This window comes from Accipiter gentilis, chromosome 31 (assembly GCF_929443795.1).
Source record: "Accipiter gentilis chromosome 31, bAccGen1.1, whole genome shotgun sequence".
NCBI lineage: Eukaryota > Metazoa > Chordata > Aves > Accipitriformes > Accipitridae > Astur > Astur gentilis.
Window position 1 is genome coordinate 20,375,405 of NC_064910.1, and position 22,436 is coordinate 20,397,840.

At 40.7% G+C, this 22,436-nt stretch overlaps 1 protein-coding gene across 2 annotated transcripts in view; it reads right to left on the reverse strand.

Moving 5' to 3' along the window:
* Positions 1-5,872: 5,872 nt before the first annotated feature.
* The window catches only part of CTPS2 (CTP synthase 2), an 87,448-nt gene continuing 70,884 nt past the window's right edge, over positions 5,873-22,436 (reverse strand). For both annotated transcript variants that reach the window (XM_049834152.1, XM_049834153.1), the window contains exons 16-19: positions 21,332-21,428; positions 17,798-17,942; positions 8,747-8,857; positions 5,873-7,048 (exon numbers count right to left, since the gene is read on the reverse strand). In XM_049834152.1, the coding sequence (XP_049690109.1) occupies positions 8,788-8,857; positions 17,798-17,942; positions 21,332-21,428 (312 nt within the window). In that variant the 3' untranslated portion in view covers positions 5,873-7,048; positions 8,747-8,787. The remainder of the gene's footprint in view (positions 7,049-8,746; positions 8,858-17,797; positions 17,943-21,331; positions 21,429-22,436) is intronic.

A 22,436-nucleotide genomic window follows, 5' to 3' on the forward strand; every position in this document is an offset into this window, starting at 1 on the left:
AACTATTCCTTTAAACACATGGATTTTTGGATTATGCTTTAATCCAAGACTTGAGTCAGTTCTTAGGTCATCCAAACTACACTACTGTTAACTTCACTAGCAGCTTCCAACTGTTGAGTTTCTTAAATTATTAACAGAGAGCCCATAGAGGTAGAAAAGATAGACTTACCTTTCCAGGAGCACTCCTGAAACATAGGATGTCTACACTTCAGGCAAAGCTGGTTTTCTAGGCTCTGATCCAAATCTGTGAGAGCATGTTACCAGAAGTCCAATAAGGCAACCAATTTCCTCAACTGAACTAGGATGTTACAAGCAGAGAAAATATTTCATATACAAACAAACCATCAAAGTGTAAAGATTAAAGTACGCAATTTTTACAAGATGAAAGGCAGTTTAACAGACATTATTCTAGCAGCAGGTCAGCTAGGTCAGACCAGGATGTTGGATCCTGCAATCCATGAGGAATTTTAAGGAACAAGGAACCAGACAGCACTGAAGATGACTCACTTGTATATGAATAAAGAACAACAGAACTGGTCCACCTCTCTGCTCCATGAAAAGTTAATTCACACTAAAAAAGAAATACACAGTTTAAAAAAAAAAAAAAACAAAGCTTACACATAAAAGCAAGAGAATCAACCAGAGATTGGAAAATCAACATTTCTGGACTTGCTATTCAGGATGAACTTCCAACTGAGGCAAGATAGACATTTTCTTTTAATATCTAATAGACGCTTATGTAAATATTGAGTCATTTTAGGGGAATTCCACAAATATGAACCTCCTACATAGTAGAAAAATACTTCATATTTTTATTTTAGATAAGCCTTTAATTCATTTCACCCTGTCATCACATGATACTTAATTCAGATACAGTTGAATACCTGAAAAATCTAGACAGTACTGAGAACCTGACAGAGGCAGAAATATCTGAGACACTAAGTTCATTGCCATCAAAAATATAAAGGCTGCTAATTGGGAAAATGAATGAAATCCTTGAACAAAGCACTGATCATGTCAACAGTGGGGACAGGGCAAACTGGTAGAGAAGAAGAGTTTTTCTGGAAGTTGTCACAGAGGTAGCAGCTACCAAGTCACTATGCTAGCAGGGAAAAACTAAACACCATGTGGGATAAAAAGCTGAGGCACAGAAATATATCACAACTCTCATGCAGATGCCCAAGTGAAGGAGCCTCCTTCTGCTTGTGTGCAAGCATGAGGTGTTATGCAGTCCCAGGTACAGAAAGGATTATATTGTTTGCTTCCCCGTCATATTGCAGTGAGTGAGTTTCCCCAGGATGCTGCAGGAGGCCACATGCTCCCCCAAGGGCAATGTTATTCTGATTCCCTCCTTGATCCATCTTACTCCCCTTCTCAGCAAATTTTAGTCACCTCACGTATGCAAACAGTGAAGTTAGGGGAAATGAGCTTCAGCCAGTCCCACATAGGTTTCCACAGCCCCTGTTCACTTTGGTGCTGATCTGGCTTCACTGCCAGCAGTAGCCAAGCTGACTCAGAAGTCCCGTATGCTGTAATTACACTCCCTACTGTCATCAAGACATGCACAGAGTTTGGTGAGAACCTTTCATTTGCATTGCTATGGTAACTGTAACCTTGCTCCCATGAGGAGGTTAGCTTAGTTAGTAAGTCACTTATTGCTCTTACATTTGATCCTCCCTTAACCTCCTCCACACCCTTTTGGGCAGCAAGCCCCTGCCCTTGCGATCATTGCCAATCTGCCTTTTCTTTCCTGAAAACTTCCTGTATCTTGGTGCTGCAATTCCTGCTTACACCGGTTCTTGCAGAGAACTCAGTCTCTACTTTCAAGCTGTCCCAAAACCTCCAGCGTCTTGCTGGCAAGCTAGGGCTTAGACGCCTGCAGAGGAATTGAGGAGAACCGTGACTGAGTCCCACAAATCCCAGGTGACAGGAACCACCCGAATACCACCCTGTTAATCCGCAAAGTCATACTTTATGTAATATGAATATGGCACCACTTCAGTGGCTTCAGAAAAACAGCAAGCTAGTGCAGGATCCAGCCCACCCTTCCACAAGTACTCCCTAATGAGAATAGTCTGCTTGACCAAGGAAATCCTCTGTGTCTCACAAAATTTAGACACATGCCTCTCCATTAGATTTAACCTCTGCAGGCATTACATTAGCACATGAAGGTCATCTCTCCAAGCTGCTAAATAAACTAGGAAAGAAACCTCAGCTTCAAGGTCGTACATGCTAAAGTATGTTGAGCAGAGGCTGAAGGACTTCACATGTAAAGCTTACAGTGAAACAGGAACCTACACTGCTGAGATGCAATACTTGACGAGAAATATTCAGCAAGATACAGCTCTGTCAACAGAGTATTCTGTCAGTACCAGTTAAGGGCAACACCTACCCCACAGTCACATCCAAACTTGGATGCTGCTCCCCTTGTTTACAAATAAGCACAGCCTCCGGTCCAACTTAACCAAGCTACCAAACTTTCTGCGAGGGAAAACCTGAGCATAGCTGGCGTATCAGCACAAGACCAATTTCTGAATGAGGCAGGCACAGATTTTAAGTGTCATCCTCCAACACACCCAAGAGATCTTTCCCAACACCCAACAGATCTTCAGTCAGGTTTTCCCAAACAGAGTGGTTTAGCTATCTCTAGGCTAGTAAACTATGAGGGCTCACAAAACATGCCCAGGAACAGGTACATCATCACCCACTCTGGCAAAATACAGCACAGCTTTGTCCCAGGGTATCTAGCACTCTCCCCCAGGCACCCAAGAGTTAGCACGCACTAGGGACCTTTCCCAGCAGGCAGCCTGAATCCAGACCCCTTCTTTGGAGGTGAGTTTCATACAATCACGGAATAGTTGAGGATGGCAGGGACCTCTGGAGTCCAGTCCAACCCCTGGCTGAGAGCAGGGTCAGATACAGTCAGTTGTTCAGGGCTGCATCCAGTTGGGTTTGAAGGTCTGCAATGATGGGCAAGCTGTTCCAGTGCTCCACCACCTGCACCATAAAAAAGTTCTCTCTTACCTTTAAGTAGAATTTCCTGTGTTTCAGTTCCTGCCCATTGCCTCTTCTTCTGTCACTGGGCACCACTAAGAAAAGTCTGGCTCTGTCTTCTTTATTCCCCTTGCATGAGGTATTTATAAACATTGATAAGATCCCCCTTGAGCCACCTCTTCTCCGGACTGAACAATGCCAGCTCTCTCAGCCTCTCATCATGTGATGAATGCTCCATCTCCATCATCTGTCACTGGACTCATTCCCGTATGTCCATGAAAGTTTAGCTGTACAGAAGCAATCTCAGCCACTGCAGTTGGGCTCGAAAGACTACTGTCCCTGCCCTAAAATACTATTACAAACACAGCCCTTGAGCCTATGCAACATTCAACTGAGCCAGCATAGGATGGAAAATACAGATTTCAGTTCTTGCTGTGCTCCGAGTATATGCTAAAGAGGAGTTTTAACCAGTGGTACTGAGCTAGATAGTTTAGTACATTAGGTTACCTGCTCAACAGTTCAGGCTTCCCAAGGAGGAAGAATGGATCCAAGTCTATCAAGACATGATCACACAACGTACAGATGCAGATCAATGCTCTCAGAGTAAATATATCTTTCTTTCTGCATCTCTTTCATCACATACCCCATTCTGGAATGAAAACACCACAGCAAACTGCTTCATTTAATTGTTATCCCTTACAAGAACCTAAATTCCATTATTCACATGCAAATGAAAAACATATAAGCAATCTCGCTTTGTTAAAATTTGGTGTGTATTTCTGTATTAGCAGGCTGTCTTTCTTGTCCTGCCACAGCAGTAACAGAAATACTGTTCTCTGCTAGATTGCTGTATTAAGTATAAACATAAAAATGGAAATTAATACATTTCCACTGAAGGTCCTTACTCAAACAGGATGAGAGGTCTAAAATAATGCAAAAGCATGCTTCACAAGCATTTTGCTTCAGAAGGATAACAGTCAAGCTTCAAACCTTGCCCTCTACCCGTGCTTAGGAATTACGTCTTCAGACTTCGGACTGTGTATGTAAGGCTTGGCTTTTTCACCTATTCTTCTCTCTTTAGTGAGAGAAGCCTGGCTATAGGTTGCTTGTGACAAGCATGCTTCATTTCACAGAATGGTTGAGGTTGGAAGGGACCTCTGTAGGTCACCTGGTCCAACCCCCCTGCTCAAACAGGGTCACTTAGACCCAGTTGCCCAGGACCATTATTCAGGCAGCTTTTGAGTATCTCCAAGAATGGAGACTCCACAGCTTCCCTGGGCAACCTGGGCCAGGCCTCGGTTACTCTTACAGTGAAAAAGTGTTTCCTGATGGTCAGATAAAGCTTCTTGTTTCAGTTTATGCCCATCGCCTCTGGTCCTGTCACTGGGCACCACTGAGAAGAGCCTGGCTCTGTCCTCTTTGCACCCTCCCTTCAGGTATTTATACACATGGATGAGATTTCCCCCTCCTGCCTCAAGCCTTCTCTTCTCTAGGCTGAACAGTCCCAGCTCTGGCAGGCAGGTGTTCAGCCATCTCCAGGAGAGCAGGGCTCCAGCATGCAGAACAGGGACTTGGGAAGACAAACGCCATCACTCCAAACATCCCTCCCTTTCTTCTCCTTCCCCCAGCTTTAGATGCTGACCATGACATCCTATGGTCTGGAACATCCCTTTGGTCTGTTGGGGTCAGCTGTCCCGGCTGTGTCCCCTCCAAATTCCTTGTGTCCCCCCAGTCCCCTCACTGGTGGGGTGGGGTGAGGAGCAGAACAGTCCTTGGCTCTGTGTAAGCCCTGCTCAGCAGGGACGAAAACATCCCTGTGTTGTCAACGCTGTTTCCAGCACAGATCCAAACCATAGGCCCATACTGGCTACTACAAAGAAAATTAACTCTATCCCAGCCAAACCCAGCGTACTCTCAGCCTTTCCTCACAGAAGGGATGCTCCAGTCTTTAATCACCTTAGTGGCCCTTCACTGGACTCCTTCCAGTATGCCCATGTCCCTCTTGTGCTGGGCAGCCCACAACTGGATACAGCACTCTGGGTGTGACCTCACCAGGACTAAGTAGAGAGGAAGGATCACCTCCCTCAACATGCTGCCAAGACTCCTAATGCAGGCCAGGATTTGGCTGGAAAAGGCTCGTTCACCTTCTTCCATTTTGGAAATGGCATGCCACTGCTTCTGTCACTTCAAATCAGAGATGGATCCCCTGTGGCAGCGACGTGTTTGTCTCCAGGATACTGCTTTGTGTAGCACAGTCAGCAGGAAGAGGACTGGTAAGGGTGCTAGGAGATTAAGGTGCTGTTTCCAGCTTCACCCCAGGTTGCATGTCTTTTTGTCCCCTCATTTTGTTGGGTAACTCACAGCTCCTCACAGACAATACAACTGGGACGTGACTAATGAAAAATTCCCTCCTTGACACCATAGTTCACAATTGGCACCATGATTCTTTAACACAGTATCTAACACTTCTGAATAACACAATTTAATATATTTGAAAATACATTTGCACATTACAGACAATCTTAGGAAATGTTTCACCTTTCACAAACCAGTGGCCAGTGTCTCTCACTGGGGAAGACATATGGTGACACCAATTCTGTCACGACCTGCTATCTCTAAGGCACGCATTTGCAAATCGCTTTAGAACGCTGCCATAGGAATACATTTTATATTTCATTACCATTAAAGCTTCTTTTAGTGAAGAGACAAATTGGCTGTGTAACGTGAGATTTTCTAAAGCAATGTAAAGCTCTCAAACGTACTGTTTTACAAAGGTGTGATAAGGGACATGGTACTTTTTTTTTTTTTTCCTACAGACATTTACCTTTTGATGAATTAAAAAAGTCGCTTTGCCCAAAACCAAAATGAAATACAAAGCTCAGAATTCAGAAGTTTTCTTTATAGGAAAGAGTGCCCCAGGCATTTGGAGCCCGTCAGTTACATAGCTCAGGTCGAGCTCCTGTGACAGGTCTGATGATACCATATTGCTCATGGGATCCAGCCTTAAACACAGTACAGCACCTCTCGCCTTCCCCTTCTGCCTCAGTGATTCAGGCTGCAGTCTTGCCTTTGCAGGGCTGCCTGCAATTGTCGTACCGTGGAATAACTTGTGATTTCTAAATTAAGATACCTTGTTCTATTCTATTGGGGAATGAGCGCCATGACCACAGAGTGGTCACTGGATGAGGGAAAACAAGGGTGAACCTTAATTCACCTTTATACTCATCTATTGAAATTAACTGAGTGTTGCATGGCTGGAGCCCAGATAATGCTCCAGGTTTATGACTGGTTCTTCTACAACTTTCATACAAGTGTTCAAATTACATTTTAACATATGAGTGTATTTACCTTCTCTCCTATAAAATACAAATGCAAACCCACCTTCTAATATCACTTCTGTAATTTTGTAGGTTAGAATTACATTCAGTATTATCAGACTTTCAGGAGAAATAGAGCAAATAAACTTGAACTTTTGTAAGTGAAATCACTTATAAAAGCAAAGTGAAAAGATGTGTATCCAACATCCATTATTATAATTGCAAAGAGCTGAAATACAGCAATCATTTCTCATTTGTACATATTGAGCAGCAAAAAAGTAAAAATATATATACACAACAAGCTTAAAAGGGAAACAAACCTGGAACAGTTCTCTACTGCTCATGGATAAGACAACTTCCCCTTAAATTTTTCAGTGCGTTCCCTCTCATTCACAAGAACTAATGCATTTTATCTACCTGTTCTAAGGCAAACTGAAAACAATCAAATCTTCCTTCAAATCGAGAACAGTTGTGAACTAGCAAGTTAACACATATTCACCTGAGATCGCCCTGAAACATAGGAGGAGATGAGTAATGATTAACAGCTAAGGTGCACAACCATTTTGTCATGTTTAAAGAGAAACAGCATTTATACAGAACAGTTTTTGCTACAGGACAGTAAAACTGTCGTCTGTAAAGAGAATTACTGAAAACACTACAGGAGGAGACACTATGAGGACTGTAAGCAGCTTACTCTTCTACTTTCTTCTATTCAATATTGTCCCGTTCTCAACTTTCTGTAACATAAAAAGAGGAAGGGGAAGGAAGAATAAATGGAAAACATTAATGATTAAAAATATTTCTTCTGTAAATCAGTTTATTTCATGCTTATGTCAGTTTCTCTCAAATTCACTGACTGACTTCAAAGTAGTCCTATGGTAAATACTACAAGTAGATGCATTTCATCTAGGTCAAACTGCATAAAGCAAAACCACAAAGCCAAATATAGTCTACATGTGTATCCAGCTCTGATTAACAGGTAGAATTAACCCTGAGATAAAAATAAATGAGCCAATGCTTCTACCCTTCTTTTATATCTGGAATTAGTTATTTAATCCTTTCTAGAGTAATTCTGTGGAATACAACTGTTATCCACCAGTGACATGTTCAAACAAAATCAGCTTGACTACTGATAACAACTTAAAAGCATCACAAAAGTACATTCATCCAAGCACTGAAAAAGTCACATCTGCAATGGTAAACAGAGAATTACCATTCATAAATTCCATCGAGGAAAGGAAGGTCAAAGCTAAAGGGGCTGTCCTGTACTATGTGTTGGTCTCGAGAAAACAGCCATAGTGACGTTTGGAGGTGGGAAGGATCTGGGCAAGAGTGAAAAGGAACATTTTGTCTACTTATTTTCTGGTCACTCTAGGACATGCATCAGTACTGTATCTGCATGCACCAGGTCATGAAATCATTTAACATTCTGTTCTCCACTCGTATGATTTGGGGATGTATTATTATCTTTAACATGTGGCACATGAGAGGGAAAAAGAAATAAATTAAAAATCACAGAGGAAACCCATGCTGCAGCTAAGGGCTAAACTCCAACTTCTAGCATCTCATGCTAGTATTTTAATCATGAGACCATCAAGCAGAAATGCAACATTCATATGCAGCCTTAATCGTCTGTTTGGCACAGCTGCTTAGCGACTACACCATGTGAGAGGAATAAAATCAGAGGGGAAAGTTGTGTCCTGCTTACAGAAGTGCTCAGAAATACTGAAAAGCATCTATGTACACATGGATCAGAGTACCATACCAGCCACGACTCTGATGAATCTGTGTAAGGAAAATAAAAGAAGACTAAGATTCAAACCCAGATCCTGCAGAGATCAGTTGTCTCACAGGAAATATAACCTCCAAACTGAAAGGAAATCTGTGGCTACCATGTTTACAGGTGAAAAACCAACCAATGCGACATCACTTTGGCAAAGCCTATAGCAAACAAGGCTATGATTTTATAAAACTCATTTGCCTCTCTATCACTCTGCAGATTAAATCCAAGTATTTATATTGGGATGTCTTCATTGTACCAATGCATCAAAGGCAATTACAGGTGAATATTAATACAAAATAAAAAGACATGTCAACACAGTGTACTCGAAGTGATCCAAACTTGCAAACTGAAGTAACAAAAAAAAAGAAAATATAATTTTAAAAAGTATTTTCATTGTATCTTCAAACACTAACACAACTTGATTTTGTAGAGCATCCTACAGACAAGCTGTACCCAAAACCCTTAGCAGACTTTAATACCACAATTGCAAAGTTAAGCAGCAGAAGAGGAAAACAATTAAGTGCTGCAGGCAAGGAAGAAAACATAAGCTCTCAGATGGGATTTGAAACAAAAGGAAGAATCAAGATAACTTTGTCTCCTAAGTCTAGAAGAAATAAATGTCATAAAGGAGTATCAAAACAATTCGGTTTACCTCAATAGTATCATCCATTTCTGTGATCTCATACAATCCTTTCAGCTTGTTTCTGAATTAGGAAACTCTTTTTCTGGAGAGCTGTCATCGCTGAGGTCACTGTAGCTGTCACTGTTAAAAGCAATACACAGTCAGAAGGACCTAAAACAAGTGCTTATTTCAGACCCTCCAACCCTGATGATGTATATGACCAACACTTTCCTCAAATGCAACCCATTTCCAGAAAACTACTTTAAGTTTGTGCTCAATTTTTGGTATTTTAGAACACCTTCCTCCACAGGAATGGACTTAGGTTTGGAGTTTAAGGTATGATGAGAAAAAATATTCTACCTGAGAAACAGTATGTTGAATTTCTTTTTGCTTAGCTCCTGTACATTCATTCTACAGTTTGCTGGTGCTGTATGCCTACGACCATGACAACATGGAGAGTTACAGGTATTCAGAGCAAGACTAAAAGGAATTTCTCTTTTATGATATAGAAAATTATTGTTTTGACCAAAGAAAAAGTTAAGACAACTTTCTTTATTCAGAATGCTTCAACTTACACTTAAATGACAATTCTTGCTTTTCCAGTCAGAACATAAATCATTTTCATTGCACCAAGCAATATCCTGACAGTTTTTCCTGAGGTTTTTATCCCCTTCTGCCGTTTCCTGAGAGCAGCAGACTGGTTTTCACAGAACAAACTGCCATGCAAGTGATTGTTTTATAAGTGGCCAGAACAAGATAACAGTGAAGAACAGGAATCACCACAGCAACCAAGAGAAAGAAGTGCCCACAAACCATATTTTCAGTCAGCTGTGATGTCTATTGGGTCTCTGGGTTTATCTTAACTCTAAGCGCACCTCTTCAGAAGAACCTCCAGCCTCCACCTCCCCCTACTACACTCCACTTCTACAGTCTGTTTTCCAGATATTTGAATTTCCCAAGATCAGAAGCCAGCAACGGGAGCCCAGGGAACTGACAAGTACATTTGAGCAGCAATAATTCTGGTCAGTTCTGTGATACTTCAGAGCGCAAGTTATGGTTAACAGCCTTGCGTACCAGCTCTGCTCCAGCCCCTGCACACCCGTCTTGTCACATCTCACTCTTATCACATACACCTTCCTCCTCCAGCCAACAGGACCTCGGTCACGTCACGCTCCCCACCTCTGGGCATGACCTCCTACCGAGACATCAAGCACATAACCAGCCCATGACCCGCCTAGACACAGCCTTACCAGTTGATCCGCAGTGACTGCCTGCTAGGTAATGTTTCAAGGGGAACTATGTAATGCCACAGCTGGAGATCTTTGATCTAGACTGCAATGTGGAACAGTGAACAAACTGCACTCTGCTATACTGGTGTGTGTTACTGAGCACTGCTTTGCAGCCTGAAATTCACCCTCTCTTCTTTGCAAAAAAAAAAAAAAAAAAAAAAAAATAATTAAAAAAATAAAAATAAAAAAAATTTAGGTAAAAGCACAGCCATTTTAATAGAATGGGACAAGAGGAATGGCACCAACAGTCATCTCATTTAATTTCTACCGCTGTTAGGAAAGCCTCCCACAGTTACAGCAAATCACCCTACCAAATTCTGCACAAGATAAGCATAGATATTCCGACTGTTCTAACATTAAGACTTTGCCTACAGCAGTCTGCCCTTTCTTCACATGACACGCATGTTGTTGATGCGGTTCTTATAAAGAGTGCGTCATATTGGGCTAGTGAGAAATGCTCAATTTAATCATTTCACCAGCTGGCAAACAATTACACAGTTCAAGTGAGGAAAGTGTTGTTAACAGTATGATCAAGCATGCCAGATGCACACAGACAAACACAACATCACCGAAATTGTACTTACTTCTTTCTGAAAGTACCCATGGGAACATGGAATAAAAATTTGGTATTATTAGAACAGTTTTGTATTTTCACATCACAGCAAAACAGCAAAGATTGTCCACAGAACAGAGGATAAAACTGTGACTGCAGAGAGCTGTGTAATCTTATGATAGCCCTGGTTTAAGCCCAAAGTCTTCAGAGAACTTTTGTTAATTTTACCAGCTCTGCCCAGTGGCAGCCACAGCCCAAAAACATATGCCAGAGCTCCATATATAACACGGTATGGGAGACAGATGCTTCAGTAAAAATGCTCAGGGACCAATGAGGTGAGTGGCAAGCTGCTCAGCTTCATCTCTTGAAGACAGTTAGGCACTGATCCCCACCCAGCACTCTCATCATCGGTCCCCCCCCTCAACAACACAGGTTTTAGAAGCATTCACCCGTAGAAGCAGTCACACAACGCTGGATGCTTCTGTCATTTCAGTGACTTACCACCCCAACTCCTCAGGCCTGTTTCTAGTTTGTAGAAGCTGAGGGTTACTTGGCTAGCCACTAGCCCAGAGACTAAAATACTTACTCGGCTGATGACAATTTCGTTCCTGTTCCCACACTGCCCAATTCAGTACAAGATTTGACTCCACACCCCCAAGAAGGGCTCTTGTCATCACATTTTTGACTTCTGCGGTAGAACCTCAGGGTCTCCCCTACTTTAGGGCTGTTCTGTTGGGTGTAAGTCAGTTTTATCTCTAACAGGCAGGCCACAGTGGCAAGAAAGGTAGGGGAAATACCCAGGTAAGGATCAGCCCTTGGGCTTCAGACTCGGGTAACTGTCGGTCTCACAGTTTCAGCTGCTTGCATGGTATCTCTAAGCAGCCCCAGAAGCTGTGGTATCATGTTAACGAGAACAACTTGGGCTGCAAGGAAACCTGAACTCCTTCAGGAGTTAAGCTGCCCGTGGACTTGAAAGCAAACAGGGACTCATGAATCTTGGCATATCTGCACATGGGTGTTATAGCTTCAAACCGGTGCTGATGTCCAGTTCATGAGATCTACTGTGATAGGAACTGTAGTCAACTGAGGAGTAATCTGAAGAAAAACTCCGGGTGGTATTAACCACAAATGAGTCATCACCTCTCTTCAGAATAAATGTGTACTTCCTTCCAAATTACACTAAGTTGCTACACAGATATTAAACACAAAAAACCAAATGGATATTTTGTGTTCATAGTTGCTTAAATGGGATGGCTATGAAAGTGGCGGTGGGAAATCAAATAAGCCCGGCTTTGCCTTTATGAAATTCTTTTCCACACTGAGCTCTCAATTGAAAAAAATATGCTTACATTTCCTTCAGCAACTTTTTCTCTCAGTTTGTTACAAATTAATTAGTAATTTTCTTGGGCAGGAACCTGACACCCACTTCATCTTGTTTGTAACGATTCTCTCAACAGTGGATTCCAACAAAAAGGAGCTAGTGAGCAGATCTAAGGCCACCACAGTGGTTCTACTCCATCTTTTTTTCATGGGATCTGAAATATAAAGATGTGGCCAAGAGAAAAACAGAACAAAACTCAGCATGCAGTGTCACTGCATCTAGCCAGTCACTTCAGTCATCAAGATGAAGAATTTTGGTCACTTTGATCCTTGCACCTAATCTACCTGTAGTTAATGGAAATACATCCACTTCAAAATGAAAAATCAACCAGTACCTAGCTGGCATTTCACTTTGCAGTGAACTGCAACATATCTCCTGACTGGAGCAAGGAAAACATCCTCTGCTGAGAAATTACCTTACAGGGGTTTGTTTTGTTTTAAAGTTCACTCATCCTGAGATCCCTGCCTTCTCAAGTTGTAAGCAATAAGAAGAGCCTCCCCCTGCCTGTGCTCCATTGTTACAAAATTCATGCCCATTTCAGCTCTCTGTCCTACTGACAGAGGCATCATCATACCTCTGCTACGCATCAGTCTAATGCATGGAAGGAGGCAAGATGAGAAGATTCCCTACCAGCATGGTATGGAAGGCAGCCGACAGCTGGGGCCACATGGCATGAAGCTGGAATGCATCACCTCAGCAACCAATCTCAGCTACAAAACCACTAGGATTAAGACTCAAGATCAACCTGTATTTCTTGAACACCTGCTCAAAAGCACCGAACTGTCTGCTTTCAATGTTTTTATTAAGAAACACAGGCAACTGTAAAATGGGTACTCCTTGAACGTTCTGTTTGTTTCATTTGAAAAATCCACATCAACATTCTTTAAAAACGAATGATTTGACACAGTTTCAGAGGGACTTTTTTCATCCTTTTTTAACATATCATTGACAAAAAAGTCCTTTTCCAGAAATGTAAGCAATTTAGACAATTGTTACAGTAATGCTATTCCCTGCAAAGAGGACTTAGCCAAGCTAAGTGCCACTTCTTCCTCAATGCAAATTAAAGATAAATGTAATTACATTTAGTCCAGGCTGTGGCTGTTTAAAACAAACAATTGTTATAGCTTTCAAAAACCTAGCAAAAAGAAATCTGTCAATTATTATTATTTATTCCCCCCACATAAAGCTGATTAAAATTATTATAGTCATTAAAACATTATTTAAAATAAATGCATATTTGATTGTGCAATTATTATAATTGCAGTCACCCATATTTCTCAGTGCATATTTTTATGATCATTATATCATTTGTTATGATCACTATCATTATATGATCCCATGCTTCCATGAAACATCATTTCATTACAGAAGCCCTCAGCACATATCTAAGACTCCCCAGTTCTAACCTGCCAGATATCTCCACTCACATAACTGGATCTAGGATAATGGTTTTATTAGGACCCAGCATTACAAAAATCACAACCAAGGTGCCAGGACATATCTGGGTGTTATAAAAACTCTCAGCTGAGTCCCATGCATGGGATTCAGTTCATATAGCTTTGGATAACTTCATCTGAGATCGCTACCATCAGCTTCTCACAGTCCATGGAGAGAAATAGGCACTTGTAGGGTGTAATGCTTCTCACCCACTCAACCATTACGATGAGCTATTTGGCTCCTTTGAAGTCCCTATTCACTTAGCAACCACAGAAAAAGACTTGGGGTGACTAGCTCAGAAGTGTCTTCACTGTAAACATCTAACATTAAAATGACAAGTTAACTGCCATTACTAACCATTACTAAGTTCATCACTAAGTACCATGATGGCTGAGATGGTATTTCCTTTAAAACTTTTTCTGTAGTTTTCTGTAAGAGCTCTGAGGGCACCAATAGGTCTTAGCTGCTCTGACCATCCTTACCTGGGGCCTCCACCCATGGCGCCAGGAGACTTGGCCCCCAGTTGCCGCCTGAGCTACATCACAGGCACGCCTGTACCCTTCTCTGTAGTCACTTGATGACTGGACATCCTGCATTGACCTCAGACCTGACCCCTCACTTTGCACTCCTGCACCAGACAGTCTGTAGGACATGGTGACTGTCACTGGAGCCAGCCCACTTGCCTTCCTTGGTGACTGGGGCACTGACTCCTGCTGGTGAGGACACTACCCTTACTAGTACAGCTGCTGCTGCTGGATTGTCATCTTTTGTGGAGCAGCCCCTCTTCTGCTGCTCTCTTAACAGTCTTCAAGCCACAAGATTTCCTTCACTTTCCTCTGAAACGTCTGGATTTGGCCAACGGCAGAAATATGATGCTGTGCCAGAGGTGTTATTGTTTGGGGACAATGTACAGGGGACATCAGAGATAGCCCTGCCCATATCTCCTTTGTACCTGGTACACCAGAACATGTGACACAGGCTGTTTACTGTTCTTTTTATAGGTGCTTGCCCAAACCTCCCTACACAGCTGGTTTGGGAGAGAGCTGGACCATGCTGGACCAGTGCAGTAAGCACCATACGGACAAGTCCTCTTAGGTTTTTTCTTTATGTACCACTCCTTCTGTCCTCTAACTGCTTTTGTTGCTTGTCTCTGAATGCAACTCCCAAGTCACCTTTTATTAATGACTTGCCCAGAATTAACAGATTACACTGTGACTAGATGGCATTGGATTGGTGCCTTCCATTAGCATATTCACTGATGACTTGCAAAAATTTCTTTTGGCTGCAGTCCTAGTTGCCCACACTTTCTCATCTAGGAACATCTCTCACTTCCTACCTTTCCTCCCATCTACTGGACATTTGTGTTTAAATTATTTATCTTTAGCCTGCTACACTCTTCCTCCAGAGAAACACAAGATTTCATTATTTTCAGCTCAGGTTTCTAAATTCTCTATATCTTTTTATGTTATTTCCTTGTTCTGAATAGTGCTTTCAACTCCTCTTTGAATTATATTATTTGCAAATATCATTACACTGTAGCCTACTCTTGCAGGCCATTAATAAAGATGTTGGTTGAGGAGAAAGAAGAAATAAAACCTGCTTATGCTAAACTTGCCATGGGAAACAAAACCAGCAATGTGGTTTTATTGTACATCAATGGTTTTGCAATCAATATGACACTGTTCCCAAAGATAAGTCAGTTTTTATGACTTTTTTCAAGTGAAATTCCACAAGACTCAGTAAAAGCCAGCAACATTATATATGAAGTTCCCCTCTTCATCCTCTAGTTCTCCATTAAAACCTTTTGGTTTCTCTTAAAAAGCAGCACATTTGTGGGTACTGTACACTTCCTGAGTCTTCTGTGGTTCTGGTTTTCTGTCCTTTAAAACAAAACATGTAAACTGGCAGCTGCTTACCTTCCTCAGCAACGTATGAAATGGTGACTTCAATATTTCCATGGAAAAGATTTGGAAAAGGTCATGATTTAAAAGCATTCACAAGGAACTGAAGTGCATGGCTTTGTCTGATGGTCAGGAGCTCATGCCATAAAGCCTGAGAGGCTGAAACTGCAAAGACAACTTAGATGCCCAACTGCCACTTCAGGTAACTGAGTAACAACTCATCACGAAGTTACTCCAATCCTTATGCATCTTTAAATTTACTGTTTGTTTTGCTTAGAAGCTAGGGCTTCTGTATAGGTGTCAGATGTTCTAAAATTGTGTCCTCGTTATGGACCTGTTAAAAGTTCTGGGGTAATGATTTCCTGTTAAGAATCTCATGCTGAAATACATATTTCCTTTCATCTCAGGACTTCATCATTAACTCTCTTTTTAGTGTTTTTAATAGCCTAGTTTAGGTAATTTGCTCACCTTGCTGGCCTCCACAAATTCTCTTTCAGGTTACACCTTTGCTCTAGTCAACAGCATGACTACAATTCACGTAGGCAGTGCCAGATGAAGTGTGCAGAAAATCCTCTCCTCAGATTTGTTTCAGTCTTGTTATGACACGCCTTAGCTTTACTATTCAACGAAATAACTAGCATTCTGGGGTTTAAAGGTTTAAATTGGAAATACTTTCCACTCAGCAGATAGATATGTTAATGTGAGTGGGTGTGCTGTAATTAGCACTGAAATTCCCTCCTGAAAACTCTTCCCTGCAAAATGCTCCTCTTTTAGCCTCAAAATGTTTTTCTATTGCAATGCTCTTTCTCAAGACAGAGGGGTTTGCTTGATTGCTGTGTAACAAGGTAAATAGTAAAATCTGTATTTTTATATACAAAGTTTTGGGGTAAGAATTTTTGTCTTTGCTGAATGTTTTAAGTGTCGGTTGGAGTTTATTGTATGAACATGAAGAAAGAGAGTTGGGTATACTTTTTTATTGATTATCTGTTAATTCAAATAAGTGGAAGTGCAACACACAGTAATTACTGAAACTTGAAGTCAAGGTTAGAAAACATACTTGCTATAATGCTAAGGGATTTCAATTTAAATTAGCAGGACACATGCAGATCACTCATTCAAAAAAAAGTAATTTTTCTTTCTCTCAGAGAGACAAATAGGTATACTTATGGGAGGAAGCAGTAAGATAAATGATATTGGGACCTGGGAAACAAGATGAACTGTGAGGCAGAGAGTGCCCACAAGAAGAAAAGACTGAAGATCACTGTGTTTGAAGACTCCCTCCTGCCAAGCACTACAAAAATTTGACCTGTGTAAGGCACTTGCACAAATTTTAAAAGGTAGATAATGTTATGATCACTAATAATAATGACAGGCTAAGGTAATAGGAGTATTTCAATCAAGCTGTAGTTTGCAGATCTGAAAGAAATTCTCTGTATGTACATCATTGCACAACTGGCCAGGGTGAACAAAGATTAAGTGCATTTATGAAAGACCACTGATGCCCTTAAGGAGCAGGGTACCAAAATAGATTGATCTGGTCTGGCTTGGCTATTTTCCATTACTACTGAAACCTGAAAAAAAATTCTATTTCTCGCTTAAGTAAAGGACCTCATTTTAATAGCAAGCAATGCTCAAAAACCCAAAAACCCACCCCACAAAACTAGTAAGCTTTGTGCCTTGTTTAGAGGAAAAGCCAGTAAGCCAGAATTGGATCTGTTCTGTGTTACTATTCAGTCATTCTGGGATTTTTTTTTATTTTTTTTTTTCATTTTTTTTTTAATTGTACCCTAGGCTTCCCTCTGACCTATTTATTATTGTTATTGTAATGAAATGGTAACTGTTATCAATATCATTGAAATAAACAAGAACAAGCTTGAGTTAACACTGGCTAAATACTATTGCTACATTCAATAAACCAAAAACTCTTGTGTCTAAGGGAATTGGGACAAAGGATTTTAGTTCGGCTGAACCATCCAGTTTTGATCTAGATCCAAACCCTTCCATAAGTTTAAGGATATCCCAACTGTTTTGTTTCAGGCCTATCCCTGCTAGATGGTATTAATTATTTAGCTACTGCAAAATAAAATCAGTGTTTTCTTTTTTGTTACTATCATCATTCAAATACAACTAGGTAAGAATTTAACTTAATTGCTTGATCCTCTAGCAAATCTCTTTCCCTGTGAAACTACCTATGAAAGTACTAATGAAACTACTAATGAAAGTTAGCACAGGAGGCCACTAACTTCACATGAATTTACTGAAGGTAAATTTACTTCTTTCTGATTATAATGTATGGATCTGCCTTTAGCCCTAATAGCCTCTCAAAAGGAGGAAGTCAGGAACTGTGCTTACTGCTTATAGATACTTTTACAGCAGGGTTTATGTCAGGCATGTACTGGAACAAGTAAATCAATACATGAAGAACTCCTTTTCCTCTTCTGGACTTCTGAATTGAACGACGGAATAGTCCCTCCAAAAATGTGACTGTCAAACTGCAGGCAAGTAAGTAAGAAAGATTACCTGGGAGACAATTTACATCCACGTTGCAGGTACGCACTGAGTGTCCCAGTTGCTGCTAGCAAGAGTCCAAGGTACGGAGGTGAAGGTTTCATAGGTCTTGAGGAAAACTCTGGGTGGAACTGAACTCCCACAAAATATGGGTGATCTACAAGATAGATGTCAAAGAAAATTATAAGACATAGGAAGAAGATAGCAGAACAGCTGTTATGAAAAACATTTATTGACGATTTCACGCAGGTGTCCAGAAGCCAGATCAGCATGTGTGAATTTAAGGGCGAGGCAGCAGGAACCTTAACTTTTTCCATTAAAAACAACTGACAACAGAGGCAGAAGGTTAGTAAGGCAAATTAAGGAAAAATCATCCTGTGATTCAACCTTAACATGCACAATGATGTAATTAAAAGCTGAATAATAAACCTGTACCAACATGGGGGGGGGGGGGGGGGGGGGGGGGGGGCAGAACAACCACAAAGTCTACATTTATAATGTCATTTTCATAGTATTTTGGTTATGTATATTTGGTTAATATATATTTATGCATGTATATTCAGAACATGCACCCATACATATCTGAGGGAAAAATAAAACAGTTCCTAAAAGACCAAGTGTTACCATACAGCAACAATTTACACACTAAGACATGGATATGAAAGCTACATACAGAGAAAACTGGGGAAAACAAGCTTCAAGTAATTAGGCCTGGAACAGATCTCCTGGGACATTAAGACCAGACTCCTGTTACTGAATGCAGCTACACCATGTAGTCTTACGCACAAAGGGTCAAGCTCTTCTGATACTCTCTCCTTTTGCTTAGAAACATTTTCCTAATTCACAGGCCATCTTTTTTACAGCCAGCTTATAACCATTTCTTACGGTGCTCTTCTTTCCTGCTGTTTGGCCTGTGTGATTAAGGATGAAAATATCACCATCATTCAACTCCACCTGCTAAGCTAAACAAACCATGCTGCTTCATCTTCTCTTAAATCTTCAGCTCTCTGTTTCCCAATCAAAGCACCTCTTTACTACTGCTTGTGCTTCCTTTCTGTCTTCTTCAAAAGCATAAGGAAGGAAAAATGTTTTTGTACCCTCCCATGCTGTGCACCTGTTCCTTCTTTAAGTATTGTTTTAAAGGAGCTAATGTTAACCACTTCTAGTGCCAGGACACTGGATGAAATTAGCCACAGATCTCTTCTGGTTCGACAATTATGCAGAATAATCCCAAACATTCAAGGCATTTTCTGCAGTACAGAATAATTGATAACAAGAAAGCTGGGTTTTTCTTCTATGAAGATAAACTATATGGTCTAGTATACTGCTCTTCTCTCTGCTGCTATGTCTTAAAAGAGAACCTGGATCCTAAATTTATCCTGTAACTTCTGTCTCTACCATGCAATTCAGTTCTTTAAAGCTGTAAAGCAAGACAATGACAAAGCATCAAATATTTCCTGTGAGGATATTTTGCTTAAAAGCTTTGCCTAAGCTATCTGGTGTACTGTTATTTCTGTGCTTCCACTCCAACCCACCTCCTCCTTATGATGATTGTTTTTCTTTAGTAATCAGAGTCTCCTTGTAGCCCATTGTGAAATAATTCCAGGTTTTACTGCTGCTTTTGTTCTTTTAACAGTAACATGCAATTTAAAAATTTTGCCTGATTTATTTCACAATGCTCTCTATCAAAGTTGTTTCATGCAGAGCAGACAAAATAGCCTCCCAACACCAGCATGCATAACAGAGGTAATCTATCAGGAAAAAACTAAGCAAAGAACACCATGACAATTAGTAGTTTATGAATTGACGTGTATCCTTTGCTCTCAGATTACTCTCTATGGTGCAGTTGCTTGACATTGTAAGTAGGTGTCTATATGCAAAACCTGGTTCAAAATTACAGCACTATTCTTCAACATACCATGGAGTATATAAAATGAATTCTCAGGAGCATCATGTCACAAACAGCACTCCATAGGATCATAATGTAGTCTTAGGATAAATTTATGTTTGTGCGCATGGAGTTTATCTTAACCAATGGCAATTGGGGGCCACATAAAAGAAAAAAAAAAAAAACCAAACCAAAACCCAAATCTTGTAAGGTAGCCTACATCTTCAAGTGCTTGGTACTCATCTAGCCAACAGTAACTTAACAGCAAGGAGTTAATCAAAGAATCAAGCAAAATCAAAGGGATTGTTTCTAAGAACTACTCTGTGTAGCATTCAACAAACACACGCAGTGTAGCTCCTTTTTATTTCATAATCTTTCAGAAAAGACATCAAGTCTTACTTGGTAAAGTAGTCCAAATCTACCAGATTTCCACAATATCAAACCCTCATCTATCTGAAAGAAAGGAGTTTGCTTTCTATTTGATTTGCATACTTTTTTCTATGATTCTAAACAGAGGGTAACCGAAAGAGACACCAACTGATTAGAAGGCACCTTGGGAGGTCTCTAGTCCCACCTCCTGCTCAAAGCAGGGTCAAGTTCCAAGTTAAATCGGGTTACTGACAGCTTTGTCTAGTCAAGTTTTGAAGGTCTCTGTCTGCAAGGATGGAGATTTTACAGCCTCTCTAGGCTAATATATTCCAGCAATGTTTTATACTTTGGCTACATTGCATGTATACATATTTCAAACACTCAAGCAAACTGAATGTGTATCAGTTATGGGGACCTGATTAAGAGTCTTTGAGGGTGCTTAGAGAGCAGGCCAATGTCAGCGTGAAGCTGGTTTTTACCTTTAAAAGGCCAAGGCAATCATGAGAGTCCCTGATGACTGGAAGAAGGCAGTCACCATGCCCTTCTTCAAGAAAGACAAAAACAAGGATCCAAGGAACTACAGGATGGTCAGCCCAACCTCAGTTTATGGTAAGATCATGAAACAAATCCTCCTCCAAGGCATTTCCAGACACATGAAGGACAGGAAGACAATTGGGCACAACAAGCTTGGGAATGATCAGTCTCTAGATGCAAGGAGAGCAGCAGCCTTCCTTTATCCTTACTTTAGCAAGGCTTTTGATACGTTTTCCTAGCATGCGAGTTGGGAGCTATGGATTATGGGTAGACTACAAAGTGTGTTAAAAAATGGCTGGACTGCTGGGTTCAAAGAGTAATGGGGAGTGGTTTGAAGTCCAACCAATAAGCATACTTGGAAATACTTAAAACTTGACTGATACGGCTCTCAGCAATCTGATCTATATTTGAAAGTAGCCCTGTGTTGAAGCAGAGGGTTAGACTAGATGACCTCCCAAATCACTCCATGATTCTACATAGCCAAATCCCACTGAGCTAGAATTATTACCTTTTGGAGAAAAGGAGCATGTCTCTCCCTAATAATCAAACGTATGCACAGTCCTTGAGAAGTGTAAGACTTCTAACATGCTCTGAATCTTCACCTATTGTAATACACAGGTGGAGTTTGCAGTATCACCCAACCTGATCTTGGCTGTTATGACAGCTAAATATTGTGCCTACATGCCGTTTAACAACCTATAGTTTACAGAGTTTTAATAGATGTGGAAAGTACTACAGTCAAGTAAGACACTCACTCTCCAGTTCAATAATTTCCATTCTGTTCCCTTCCGTATCATGGCCAACAAATTTCAAACCTTTCTCTTCAAAGCAGTGAGTCAGTTCTGGGTTCACCTGAAATATTGAAAATAATAATAATTGTAGTTCTATTTATTTTTTTATTTAACAAACAGTAGTAGTTAATTGTAATGTTTTTAGTATGCATACAAGAATGAAAAGAATTGAGAAAAGAGCTGCGAACTTTTGCTTTCTTAACAAATCTCGTACAAGTCTGTAAAAGGGGGCACGCCTACTTATAAAGAGATAAATCAGTAATTTTAAAACTTGCTACATAACATTCAAAGATTAAAGCCAGGGTCCCTTCTGCTTGCTGTCCTCCTGATTCTGAGCAGCTTGCATTCCTCGTCTTTTAAGCAGCCCACTACAGTAGGTGTAAAGACTGACCTCCTCTTTGAACACTGCATTTTGGTGGTTATGACACAAGCTGTGGTTCAGCTCCTCCTTCAAACTCAGGAGCTCTGCAGTGAGCTGTTTCATTTCCTTGGTGATGTTCTAACCACTCAGTTAATTCTCAGACTCTGAGCACCTTTACCGTCATCACATTCTCCTCCCAGCTTTTTAAGGAAACTTAACATCATCTGAATCAGTTTGTAGCGTGCACATATCTCATAGCTCATCAGGAGATACTGATAGAGTCAGGTCCCTTCTGAACTCTCTCAGATAACTCTAGAAGTCCAGCTCTTGCCCATCTCTTTGAATGACATTATTTTGAATGAACAAAGACATCTTTGCTCAGATGTTCTCAAACAACAAAGTGGACCTATACAAGGGGCCTACAGAGTTGGATGGTATGAAGCAAGTGATCTGAATTAGCCTCCAAGTTGTAGATGCCTGAAGTCTGCCTACATTTAGACTATGAAAAAATGTGCGCTATCTGAATGAACATAATCTAAGCCTTTCAATAAGCCAAATTGGCCAAGGAGCAATGCATTTAAGGATTATAAGCCTTTACCTTTCAAACACTCCACAAGAAGTCAAGTCAGGTAATCTCTGACATGACTCTCCAAGACCATTTTGCTAAGACACTGCACCTTCTCTACCACAGAAACAGTACACTACATT